Here is a 13,996-nt window from a genome sequence, read left to right on the forward strand (position 1 = left end):
TTTTGAGCACTTTGAGTGAAGAGATTTGTGCGTGTGTATTTACAGGAAAACGTCAAATTTACAGCGTTCCGTTCCGTACTCTGTGATGGGCCCTTTTCCTGCCAAATAAAAAAAAAATATAAACATTCTTCGTGCGGTTCGACTCGGCATCAGCCGCCAGCAACCTCAAAGAAGAAAGCACGTGAAAGTGCTTCCAGTAAGCGGTTCCGAAAGAAGCCTATCGGGAAAAATCCGATGAAAATATGTCTCTTGTGGAAGTGCGAACCACGTCTCTAAAGGTAAATGATGGATTTGCGGTGAAAAGTTTAGGAATAACTAATTCTGATTCTTCTAGGGAAGAGGGCTGTACGCCACTGCTCCCATAAAGGAGGGAACCGTTCTCTTCGAGGAACCGCCGCTGGTGTCGGCCCAGTTTTCGTGGAACTATATCTATGGCTACTTGGCGTGCGAGTACTGTCTGAAGCCGCTGGAGACGGCCGAAACCAACGTTCGCCGGTTGACGAACGATTACAGCATCAGTTTGCCGTACGCGGAATGCTGCCCCATTCAGGAACAACTGGGTGGTCATACCAAGTGCCCGGATTGCCGGGAAGTCTACTGCAGCGACGAGTGCTTGCAGAACGCCGTTAAACTGTACCACCGGGTGCTGTGCCTGGGTGCGGCCAAGGGCAATTCCGAGCACCCGACAAATGCACTCGTCGAATTTTGGAAGTAAGTAGTTGACGGTTTATAACAGGGCTGGTAGCAGGTCTCATCTTAGAGATTTTGTTACTATTTGAATGCTAGTCTCTAAAAACATTATATTCTCATTGGAAAGTCTTCTAGAGTTTCAGAGATTCCTAATATTCCTTCAGCGATTTTGCGAAATGTGCTTTGAAATTTTTTTCCAGAATTTGTCTCAAAAAAATCATTGAGGTCCTCAACGCTACTACGTCCAGTAATTTCCAGGAGCTATTTCAGGATTTCCTCTGTAGGTTTTTCCACTGATACTTCCATTCTCCAGTTATTACCGTAGGATTCATCCCAAAAAAAAAACCCACACAGTTTTATTTCAAAGTTTTTGGAGAATTTCGTCTTTGTATTTTTAAAGAAGTTATGCAAGAATTACGTAGGCTACCTATCTAATTACTACCTCCAGAAGTTCCTACGCCTATTTTTCAGTTATCTTTCTACCATCTATATAGCTTTCTAGAAGCTAGAATGAAAGCTCTCAGTTAATAACTGGTTTTCGTTATAATAACTCAGTTAATAACTTCGTTTTCGTGGTTTTCGAGTTTTGATTTCCTTTTTAAGAGCTAACGTTGCCACTCTGAATGCTACACTGCGTTCTTCTTTTTGTGCGTCTGTGCGTACGCATTGCAATCTTCGTCTAACCCGAAGGCAGATTGCTCGAAGATTTGCAATAGATTCGCACCACCAGTACACCGGCGGCCTCTCTGGAAGGGGCTTTACTCGGCATGGAAGCATCACTCGCTCGTGATATCACAGCTACTAGCTCTTCACCGTTTAGGTTCAGAGTGTTTTGCTCGCGCCTCAGGGCTTCAGTGAAAACTTCGCCGTCGAAACGCACTGTTTTCCAACCTCGGACTTGGGTTCCTTGACTCGATGTTTCCATGAGTCTATGGCCCCTTCAGATATCGACTCATGGAGGTTTGACTGTATTTAATACAGATTTGTTTACGGCATTGTAAATATCATGTATTCACGTTTTTTCGAAAATATTTTTAAATTAGTGGATATCACACATAATTATGTATTTTCAATTACGATGCATTACAGATTTTCATTTCATATTAATTTTATTTTATGTCCGTACTTAACCATTTGGGTGGTATGAGGGGAATAAAAATAAATAAGGAACAAAAATAATACAATAAAGTTCATTCTACATTTTTCATTTAAATTTTGTAATGATTCTGTGCTGGATTAGCTAGATTCGTCCTGAATCAGGTTGTTCTGGAACATCTCGAATCATTTCCATCGGATTCCATTTCCGCATTATCCAAAAGATGATCATCTGGGTCTCTCATGACTGGGACTCACACGCAGCGAACTGGACTATCGAAATTCATACATTTTGCCTTATGAAAGGTGGAACGATTATTGCAATACGAACAATTTATGTATCGTTTCAGCATCACCCCACATCAAGGCGTCGATAGGCGCGGGGTGTACACACGAGCCTATCGATCGCAAGGTTCTTGGTTCGATTCCAGGTTGCCGCGAAAACTATTTTTGTTTTCAAATTTCAGTTTCATAAGGTAAATTTATGAATTTCAACCCGATTTCTTGTGGCAAATTTTCATAAGGGGTTCCTATGTTTATCGATAATCCATTTGCCTGAGTGCATGACTGTAAGCGCATTCCATTGTGTTTTGAGAAAGTATTTAATCCTATGTTTTTGTTTATCTGGTGATTCATCCTTTGACATACAGTAAACTATCCGTAACTCGTTATTCCGTATTTCGATATCGAGTTATAGAACGTGTAGTAAATGTGGGTTTTCATGGATACCTCGATGGTCTCTTTAACCAAAGTTACACGGATTTTGTGTTCTTTAACACGATGTTTCCTTAACTCGATATTCGCCTTAACATCGAGTTACGGAGAGTTGACTGTACTATAATAACTATTTTTTACGGCCAAAGAACATAAAAAGCAAATGAAACATCCAGTGCATCAATAACAATGAGTGTTTTAGTAGCTGTCGAACGAGCCGATGAACATGATGGGATTGATATGCAAATACATTGGTATATTATATTGTATATAATCGCATAACAGTCTCGCTGCGATTTTTCTGCATTTTAAGGCAAATTTTCAACTTGAATTCAAAAGAAGTTTATTGGGTTGTTTTGTGTACTCAACAAACAGTGATATGTAGAAATTTAACACATTTTAGTCCAAATAGAGACTCAAAATGGAACGAAATTGTTTCCACATTTAAATCGTCTTTTTCTCAGTTTGTCGTTCTCCAACATGGGACTGTTGTGCAAAGAGGATCAGTATAGCCCACCTAAAACGAAGGCAAACGTCATTTTCTGACATAACACGCAATTTATCAATGTTGGTAGCTAAGGGGGTCCGTAGCCATGAGGTTACGCTTTCGCTTCATAAGCGGAAGGTCATGGATTCAATTCCCAGCCCCTCTAAAAAAATAACCCGTCCAGCCACCAGAAGACGCCGCACGGACTCCCCTAAGCACATCCATCCTCTGTCAGTATCAGATGGTGACTGAGACAAACTGACCCACTTCGCAGGCAGCTACCCGACCAACCAATCTTCATAATTATTTATAGATCTTTGACCAACGATGGTGATCGCTAACGGTTCAAAACGAATCTATATCGATCGCTATCGAAAATCACTGACTGGTTGACCGGGTAGCCTCAAACGACTCAGGAACACGGCAAAACGAACCACCGCAAGAGCCACATGGACTATGGCAGTGGTCACCAAACTGCGGCCCGCGGGCCACATGCGGCCCTCATCAAGGTATTGTGCGGCCCACGGAGTGATTTTGGATATTAAATTAGTGCGGCCCACATGTTGCGCTTTCAGAAGTTAAACATTTATATTCTGTAAAATCTCACGAACGTTTTTTTTTTTGTAGTGGGCCAGTCGATTAATTTTCAGATTTTCTTCTTTACCACGTGTTGAGCAGTAAAATGGCTATCGAGATTCTTAGAGCAATAGATACAATTTCTTATTTCTTTAGATTTTTCCAAATATAATTTTTTTAATAGAAAATTAGAAAAAATAGAAATAGATTTTTTTTTTTTTTTTTTGATTCTAAAATTACGCAGAAGTTTTAGTTCCCTCCCCTTGGTTATGCGACCTTGCCGCGATGGGAGGGCATAATCCATTAGCCCATATGATGGAAACCAAAGGCGTAACCTGTAGTGGTGGTATCACATTTTGGCATTTTTTGCTTAAAGCCGCGTCATAGTTCATATGGCATAGACGCAATAATATCTCGGATGTGATCCAACGGACATTCTGCGTCATTGATAGAATTGATGCCCATTTCAAATAATTAATCTATTCGAAGTGGACATTAATACTATTCGCGACGTTTAGTTTGCCTTTTGCTAACCAGAATGATCCGTAGCCACTCTTACTATTAGCTAGCTAGACACATCGTTATCATGTACGACGTAGGGAATATTACTCTGAGGAAAATGACTAGTAGATTCACTGAGTAGAAATAAGTGGCGATAATCTTATTTTATTATGGTTTTTACATCACCATAATAAGAAATACCTCTTTTGTAACAACGGTATAAATAATCTAATTCCAGCTTCATTTTCGCAAAATTTACAAGTAGAAAGTAGGCGTTGTGAAGCATTGCATTTGCCACCGAAAAGTGAATCTTGTAGGAGACTGTAATAGAAGCCTAAGGTAACTTTACTCTTAAATATTCACTATAAAAATGACTATGGAAAGTAAGACGCTGAGATCGATCATTAGGGTACACTTGCTAGTTTTGAGAAATTGAACAAGGAAAGTGACTTTTTTCTTTAAGGATATATGAACGTAATGACCAATAATTACTTTTAACAACAAAAATGAAATTTACTTGAACTTCTACTAAATAGCCTAATTTTATTAAGACTAGACGACAATTGACATTTAAGACCCTAATCTTACGTAAAAGACAGGAGTAATAAGAATAGCACTTGAATGACAGATTATTCAAAACCATTCCGACTTGACAGTATAAGTAATGACACTACTACACTACTATTTCAAACAAATTCTGATGGAGCTGCTGATTTTCACAATGCTTCCTTTTCTCAGAAGCAAGGGAACATGGGTACTTTTCAAAAACTACCACGGCACAGTACTAATAAAAAACAGTGTTCATGTGGGCGCCATTGCCTAGTCCGTCTGAGTATTGGTCCTGGTAGAGGGGAAACTTGGCAAAAGCCAGACCGAGGGTTCAGCCTTGACAAGTTAAGCTGTCAGGCAGCTCCAACTGAATACCATACAAAAAAAAAAAAAAAAAAAATTACGCTGAAGTTTTAGTTTTGCTATGACTTATTATTTTATGACATAGAAGTTAATTGTTGATATTACACTGATGGTGCAATTATACTATTTAAAAGAGAGTGGAAAAAAAATGTGACACTTAGGGGTCTATTTTATAAGTCGAGTCGATCAAAATGACTCGACTGGAGTCACTGTCGACCAAAAAATATCGTTCGACACGGTCTGTCACTCGAGTTTTTCGACAGTTGTCACTCTATGTGACTGGATTACTATGGGAGTCGACGAGTGACATCTGAAATATGCATGCTTACTTTGATCGACAGTGATTACAGACGAGTCACATGAATGTGCTCGATTTACAAAATAGGCCCCTTATTGAAGCTTGTTTAATCTTTGAAGAAATACTCCACAGCTTTATCTGTGAATCGGTACTGGATTTTTTATGACCGTGATGTTTTGATTCTGGATATCTTATGATTATGCTGATATTTAACTTTGCACGAAGGTCAAACTCTTGAGAATCCAGAGACATCGGTGTTACTAGGAAATATTATAACTTGGTAACTGCCGAACACAATAGACATGCATATTTCAGAAGGCACCTGTCGATCCAGTCAAGTTTAGTAACAACTGTCGAAAAAGTCGACTAACAGAGTCATGCCGAGAGATTTTTTGGTCGGCAGTCGGCAGTAAAGGCCCAAAAGCAATGATAACAAAACGGCAACGGAAAGCGGAACCGGTTCGCCAGCATGAATCACACCAATTTGACTGAGCTGTTAACCTAGGAAAGTGAACCAACACTGAGTCGACAAGCATATAATAGTTCATTCTGGCGAACCGGTTCCGCTTTCCGTTGTGCTATCATTACGATTGGGCCTTAACTGTAGTAGAGTCCTTTTCAGTGAATCAAACTGTCATCAAAACAGCCGAAAAATAAATAACACAGCAAGCGCGCTCACAACCGTTTATCCTAATTTTTGCGGATTGGGATACAATCAAAAGTCATCATAGTCACTGGAGGCAACATTGTTGCAACCTTTTCAACTCTTGATTTTAAACACAAAATCGAATTAGTTTTATGGATGCTGTTAGATAATATGGCAATGTTTATCAACACGGAGAAAGTTCTCGAAAATTGAAATGCAAAGTCTAGAAATTAGCTGGGCACGCGGTGAGTGATCATTGTCATATTCTGTTTTAGTGATGAACAACTGTTGTTGTGGAATAGAATGATTACAACAAAAATAGGAGAGGACAATATTTTGTTGCTGCATGTTGGGTGACAATTGATTCACTGGTCGTTTTTATGGAACTTATAAAATAGACATTTTAACATCGGGTGGCCCGCGACATGTTTTAGGAGCTAAGTGATGGCCCGCATAACCAGTTAGACTGAGGACCACTGGACTATGGCTTATGGAAATCGATTGGACCAACTGCAGAGCACTCTCCTACCTGCTCGGTGTGAGAGCAAAAGAGCAGAAGAGAGTGAAAGCAGATGTAAATATAGATTAGTTAAAAATGATTCCGGCACAGTAAGTGACCACAAGCACGGAGTGCCTTAAAAAAAATGTTGGTAGCTCTGTTTTTCTTTTGTTCTACGTTATTTGTCAGCTCGAAACTCAGCCCGATTAGTGAAAGTCTTTCACTAAGTGGGCTAAAGGTTTAGTGCAACGAACGAAAGTTGACGGGTCTGGGTCATTTGGCATAAAGCCATTTGGCATAAGGTTATTTGGCATAACGCCATTTGGCATAAAGGACATATGACATAACAGCCATTTGGCATAACGGTCATTTGGCATAATTATGAACAATGTGAAAATAAAGGGTCATTTGGCATAATATCAAGGCATGTGTAAAGTAAGAATCAATTGGCATAATATCAAACCATCTGAAAAGTAAGGGTTATTTGGTATAATAATTCAGATATTCCTTTTTCTATATGAAAAAACTGTTGCAATATTACGCAAAAGAAAAAGTCATGTTAAAAAGAAGGGCAAATTCCAAAATAACGCGTCGAATCGCTATAGCCATAACCCTCGAAAGAATACCTTATGTTTAAAAGAAGGGTAAATCTCTAGATAAATATCATGACTAAACAGGATAACAGAAGATGAACTAGGGTGTCAATCAGCGACGCAATTTTCTTAATTTGAAATTAAAAACTGAAAACAAGGTAATGACTTTGTAAAACAGAAGAAAAAAATGCAGCAACATTGTTACTACAATTATCTTCTAAATAACATTTCGTGTTCCAACGAACCCGATCAACCAGTGCACACTGGTCCAGGAAGCTAATTTAGACGGACATGAGGTTTTCGTCTCGATTTATTGATTTTAGAGCCATAGTTACTTCTGATAATATGTTCAGAATTTTCGGTTCCGGGTCATTTGGCAAAATGCCATTTGACCGAATGCCGTTCGGTCGAAATTGAAAACAAAAGTGAACTAGCATGGATTTATAATGAATTTCAAAGAACTTATTCAGCTTATTCATGAATAAGGTTACACAATCATTAACATACACATAATTAACTTTTTAGTAGTATTTCAAGAAACATTTCGTACTGAAAGAAGAACATCCTAAATGTAAGCAATAATTCATGATGTTTGTAGTTAGATTTTGACTGTAACCACAAAGGTTTAAGACTTATTCGTCCTTTTGCTGGATCTGGTTGTTTTGATCCCTCGGATCGTACTAAGTAATATATGTCATAGCTCTAGCAACCACAAGTCTTGGTTTCTTTGACTTAAATATTCCCCGAGTCGTTTATTGCTATACGCAAGCAGGAGGAGAATGACACTCACCCAAGTTGAGGTAAAAAAATGTGTTTTGAATAAGACGTAAGGGAATCTGGGGTAATATGCACCCTTGAGGCAAAACAACCCCACGGTGCCTTTTATGAATATTTGTAAAAAAAAATGGAAAAAAAATCGTCAAGGGCGGATAGGAGTGACCCACAACATGCAATTTTACAAATCCAACTTCCAGAAAAATGTATAAATTTTTCTAAAATATTTGTAGAATCCCCGAAAACTCGTTTTACTCCTGGGGTGCATATTAACCCTGATACCCTTATTATAAGCTTTAACATGAATAATTATGAGAAATACTTCACTCTTGAAAGAACAGCTTATGAACAAAAGAAGGAAAAATCTCTTATGAAAATTTAGGCAAGTGTAATGCATATAATAGTTTTATCAGTACAACTACAAATAATTTTCGATGATTTAAAGAAGGTAAAATTCCCAATTAAAATATAAGCTGAACTATTTCAGGGTAGCCACCAAGTTTCTATTTTGAAATTTCCGCTTTTTTCCCGGTTTTCCCGGTACAATCACTAAAATTTTCCCGGTTTTTAATTTAGCTAATCGAAGATATTTTAACTCAATTTCTAATCTTTCTATTTCTTCTTCATGAAAATAAAGAGTTCTATAAAGCAAAGAACACACTTAGGATGAAACATAAAAATCTGTTAAATAATCCACAGAATTCGTATTGTGAAATATGATTCAACTTTTTTTTCTGTTGAACAACAGCGGTTTCAACATAGGTAAATTGTCAAAAATTCACTGAAAATTCGGTGAAAGTTAAAATTTTACAAAAGTCTGTGAAAAATTAACTTAAAGTTCGGTGAAAGTCCATCTTTTTGCGATATACCGAAATTCAAACTGATAATCAGTGAATTCATTAGGCGGCCATGTTTACAACTGCGAAAAAAGTTTAGATTCCAAATAGCTCCTGTTGTTGAATGCTTTCATTTCAATCATCAATTTTGTTCGCGCTATTTGGGCGGAAGAACTATAAAATGCCAATAATGGAAACAAGTCATCACCGGAAATTTAAAACTTACTGAAACGTATGGTAAAATCTACGAAATTGAACAAAAAATCCACAGAAAAATTGTAAAAATAACACCCAGCTTTTCGGTGCTTTTGACAGCTGAACGTTTTCTAGCTTCACGAACGGTTACATATCACCGAACGATTAGTTTTTTCGTTCTTTATTAAGGTGATTTTTAGCGCCTACGGCTAGTTCATCACCATTTGTCAGAAAAGCGCCAGAAAGGCTGCTTTTAATAATAATTTCTGCTGTTGAGATTTCGGCGAAATCGCATAGAAATCTGTGATTTATTCTTAGTGTGAAGTTTAAGATGAAAATTAAACAAAGCCACACATGTAGAAGCATATTTTATTTATTATTTCCTTGTCGTTTTTTTTAAAGAATGATAAATTAGATACTTTGATTGATTTTAAGAAAAAAAATGATTGAACCTTGATTCGAAACATCAAGTCAAAAAAGTTTGAGAAAAGTTCAAAAAATGTTATTTCTGGCAGTAGTGGAAAGATTTGAAAAATATTTCAAATCCTGGTTAGCGATTTTGTGAGCAAAGTGAAACATGTTTAAGACGCATAGTGTAAAGATTTTCCACAACTTCTGGTTTGTATATTTATAGCTCAAAAATGTACGTCGTTCAACATGATTTTCCCGGTATCCATTTCAAATTCCCGGTTTTCCCGTCTTTTTTCCGGTAGAATCGAATTCCCGTATTTTTCCCGCTTTTCCCGTTTTCCCGGTTTGATTGCCACCCTGTATTTTTAATAGTATAACTCGAATGAATAGCCTATGTGCAAAAGAAAGAAAAAAATCTGATGAAATCAATAAAAAACTTGAAACCTTATTACATCTTTGGTATTCCAGAGGCGAATTAACCGTCACCTCAGAGTCTTGACGCAATGTGAGGAGTTCACAACTTCGTCCTGAATTAACGGGTCGATTTTATCATTCTCTTAGAGCTCTTATAGAGTGACAAAAAATTACGTCCCGTCACATTATGAAAAACAACAATTTAATTAGCTTATCAGTTATCGGGTCACACTTATGAAGCCTACATATCAGAGGTGGTGTTATTTGATTTTTATTTTCATGATTCAGCCAAACGGCATTCGGCCAAATTTTTTTACGATGATTACAAGATTGAAGTAGGTATAGGCCAACTTCTTTATTTTAACAAATCGTGAGTTGGTATGTTCAGCAAAGTTGTAGCAAATGATCAGTGTTGCTCAATATCAGTCATAACAGCGTGTGGCTGATTTACATAAACTATTAATATCAGTTGCGAGCTATCAATATCACTTTGATTTGGCAACCATAAGCAGTGATGCGACATCGCACTCTAGATTATAATCAATTCAGAATGAGTGATCACGTGACAATTCTCCTCCTCCCTGGGGCCCTTCCTTAGCCGAGTTGCTAGAGTCCGTGGCTACAAAGCAAAGCCATGCTGAGTCCCAACTGAGAAACAGGCTCTGTCCCAATGAGGACGTAATGCCAAGAAGAAGAATAAGTGACATTTCCCCAAGCTATTATTGTTCTTCTGTGACCAACACATAGTTTCAATTCATCTGCAGCTTTATCGAAAATATCGTATTGATAAGTTGCCATTTTATTTGCTTAATTTAAAATTGAACTTAACCCATCATTGATATCCATAGTCTATCGCTATCAATCATCAATGCATTGGCGAGTAGACAGCATGATGTTGATGTGATATAGAATGATCCGTATTGTATCGCAGTCTGCCTGTACAAATCAGCAAGTTTTTGGCGTGGATAGTGACAGCGAGCAACTCTGCAAACGATTTGCTTAAGAGCCGCGATAATTGAGTATTTTTAATTAAAAAATCGTTGCTCTCAAGTGTTTTATTTTTTCGATTTATTGGCCTACTAAGTTCTACAAAGTTTTAATACTTATCATTTGCTACAACATTGCCATAGTTGTATTTCTTATGGTTTTCATGTTATTTGAGTTTTTCATCTTAAAATTTAATATTTTGTGTGCCTTGTATCTCAACTATGAGCACCTGAAGAAAATGATTCTTCCCACCTGATGATTTTGCAGTCTTTCGAGTATCTCTGAGCAAAATTAAGAGAAGATGATATTGCTGTTTGCATTTGACGTGGAAATCCAGTATAACTGAGCTGCAAATGCGGTAACACAAAGTAGCCAAAGGATACTTAGCAACCATATGATCCATGTCACCGCCAACATAGCAAAGAAAATCACTCTTTGACTACGCCTTCCTTATTAAAAATTTTACCGCGTTTGGTTTTCCCGCATTTGATATTTGCATTTCAAACGCACACAGCAATATTTTCTATCTCGTTCAAAATCGATTTTGCTAATAGACGAAATGAGATAAATCCATATTTATTGAATATTCACACATGCTCAAAAGTCATCACCTGAGCATATAAAATCAGAAAGAAATTCACCATTTTTCCTTTATCGGTATTTCGTCTATTAGTAAGCGAGATCGTTGGAAGTCAACATAAGTCGTATAAAATACATCTACAAAGTTTACAATCCGATTGAATTCGGTGGTATGATTTAACCGGAATCTTCTGAAGGATTCATACCGCACTTGTTGTGCTTTTTCGGCAGCTTGCCAGAGAAGAGAATAAATAAATTATTATAAAACAGTTTCAGCTGTTACTAAAATGAAACAGTAATAAAATGCTAAAATCTTCAATTTAAATATGTACAGAAAATATATTGAAATTATGCCAAATGTCCGTTATGCCAAATGTCCTTTATGCCAAATGGCGTTATGCCAAATGGCTTTATGCCAAATGGCCCACTCCCAAAGTTGACTGTATTAATATTTTGAATCAAACGTCCTGAAAATGTTAAGTCAAAGAATCATGGTTTCATTAAATTTTCATGCATCCGGGAAAAATCCGGGAATTGGAAAACTGATTTTGAATGGACACCCTGGATCAATATTACAGCACGTACCTACGCATTGGCGACATCATTAGAGACATCTCTGGAAAAAACCTTTTGCTTGAGTTCTTAAAAACACCCTTAACGGAAATTTTGAGAAAAACCCTAGCGAAATCGATTGAAGAATGACTGGACGAGCTTTAGGATTTTCTTGGGAAATTTGTGATCGAATCTTCGGAGGAATTCATGTATATGGTGATGTTTCTGTAGAGATTTCTAGGGTTATCCCTACAAAATTCACATTGAATTCTTGAGGGTATTTTGAATTATTTTAATAAAAGAATACATTCAAAAGACCGTTGAAGAATCAATAAATGAATCGTTTGGACAATTAGCATTAAGCAAACATCTTGGGAGATGCATACAATTATATAAGCAGTAACACTTGTAATTCCCAAAACATAAAAATATTTATAGATAGGCTGGATTTTCTAAAACATTCTTATGGGTCTTCTTTCATGTCCTGCTCCATGTTTGGATTATTTTTTGATTAATGTATTGTACTTTTTTGGTTCCCGTTTAGTCTCTTTTTTGTTGCTGTTCGGTCTCTTTCCGGCCTCTATTTCAAAGCATAAGGCCTTGCGATTTCTAGTATAGCGGTTTATAACGGTCTTATTAATCGCATTTGTACGTTTTTAGGAAAACGCACTATCCTCCGGAAACGTCCAGCATCCAGCTGGTGATCAAAATCATCGGAATGTTCAAACAGAGTGACGACATTGCGGGACTGCGCGCCAAGTTCGACGACTTCGTCAGTCAGACCATGAACGAAGATTTGATGATTTTCCACAAAATGTTGGGCGAGAACTTCTCGCAGCAGATCGACGAGTTGTACGAGCTGATCAGCAGAGCATTCGATCCGACTGCTGACGAGCGCCTGAAGTGGCTTACCCTGAGCGGATTTCGATCGCTGCTAGCGTTGATCGGAACAAATGGTCAAGGCATTGGGACGAGCTCATTTGCGGACTGGGTGCGTAATGTGTCGGAGCTGGACCTACCGGACCAGCAGCGTGAATCTGTGGACATACTGATCGACAATCTGTACAACAAACTGGACGAGGTGGTGGGCACCTTTCTCAACAACGAAGGATCGGCTTTGTACAGCTACCAGAGCAAGGTCAATCACAGCTGTTCGCCAAACGTCGAGTGTCGGTTTCCCCATTCGAACAACGTGTTGGCACTAACGGCCACCAGGGACATTAAGGTAGGTGAAGAGATTTGCATTTCCTATCTGGATGAGTGCGCTCTGGAACGGTCGCGCCATTCGCGGCAAAAGATGCTCAGCGAGAACTACCTGTTCCAATGTCAGTGCGAGAAGTGCGACAGTCAGGTTAACGATCCGGACGAGACTTCGGACGATGAGGAGGAGGACGACGACGACGACATGGACGATGACTCGGACTAGTGTTGGAAAGGGAAAAAATATACAATCATACATTTCAAATCAACTAAGCAACGAGACTTACTATCTGCATTAGAACCAAAAGAACGTAGATGTTAGGATTCAGCTTATGTACTGGTCTTATCAAATGGTATCGTTTGGGAGAATCTCTTTTTTAGTCATGTGTCCTACCGTTCTCAAGGCTAATAGCGAGTCACTTTTTAGTAACTTGGTCACTTTTTTTAAGCCAGTCATTCAAAGTCTCTTTTTTGAAGCCATTTCAACTAAAGTACCGTAGAATGGGGTGTTAAGGGATGAAAAAAAAAATTCCACTTAAAATTCGAGCAACTTCTAGTATGCCAATAATTGAAAAAAATACAGTCCTACCATTCTCCCGGCGTGTATATCAAAAGCCAATTACAATGAAGACGATCCTATGGCAGTTTTCTGAGATAATCATAAAAATGTGTGATTTTTGACGAAAATGCAAAATGGGGTGTTAAGGAATTTGAGCATTGTATATAAAACTATATTTTGCCAACAAAAAAAAAATATTATTTTGGTCAACATCGTTAACTGTAAAGGTCTTGTTAAATCTTAAGATGATATTACTACAATATAATTCAAGTTGGAACTCTTGAAAACGCTAATCATTTTATTTTAACTGCTAAATCTCTCATACCTATTGATTCTATTTTCAAGCAAGCTATCAATGCATCGCACAATTGTCTTGAAAAGATTTTTATACTCATATGCAGTATTCGAGAACAGTGCAGAGCAATCTTGTCATGACTTGTCAAAAAATGGATAATTTCAACAAGCTTTAAGTGTGAAT

The 13,996-nt window shown here is 37.8% G+C and overlaps 1 protein-coding gene across 1 annotated transcript; it reads left to right on the forward strand.

Annotated features, from left to right (window-relative positions):
- The first annotated feature begins 104 nt into the window (after positions 1 to 104).
- LOC5577326 (SET and MYND domain-containing protein 5) lies at positions 105 to 13,232 on the forward strand. Its single transcript, XM_001656353.2, has 3 exons — positions 105 to 278; positions 335 to 711; positions 12,420 to 13,232. Exons 1-3 carry the CDS (start codon positions 243 to 245, stop codon positions 13,183 to 13,185), a joined length of 1,179 nt encoding a protein of 392 aa, XP_001656403.1. The 5' UTR covers positions 105 to 242; the 3' UTR covers positions 13,186 to 13,232.
- The last annotated feature ends 764 nt before the right edge of the window (positions 13,233 to 13,996 follow it).

This window comes from Aedes aegypti, chromosome 3, assembly GCF_002204515.2.
Source record: "Aedes aegypti strain LVP_AGWG chromosome 3, AaegL5.0 Primary Assembly, whole genome shotgun sequence".
NCBI lineage: Eukaryota > Metazoa > Arthropoda > Insecta > Diptera > Culicidae > Aedes > Aedes aegypti.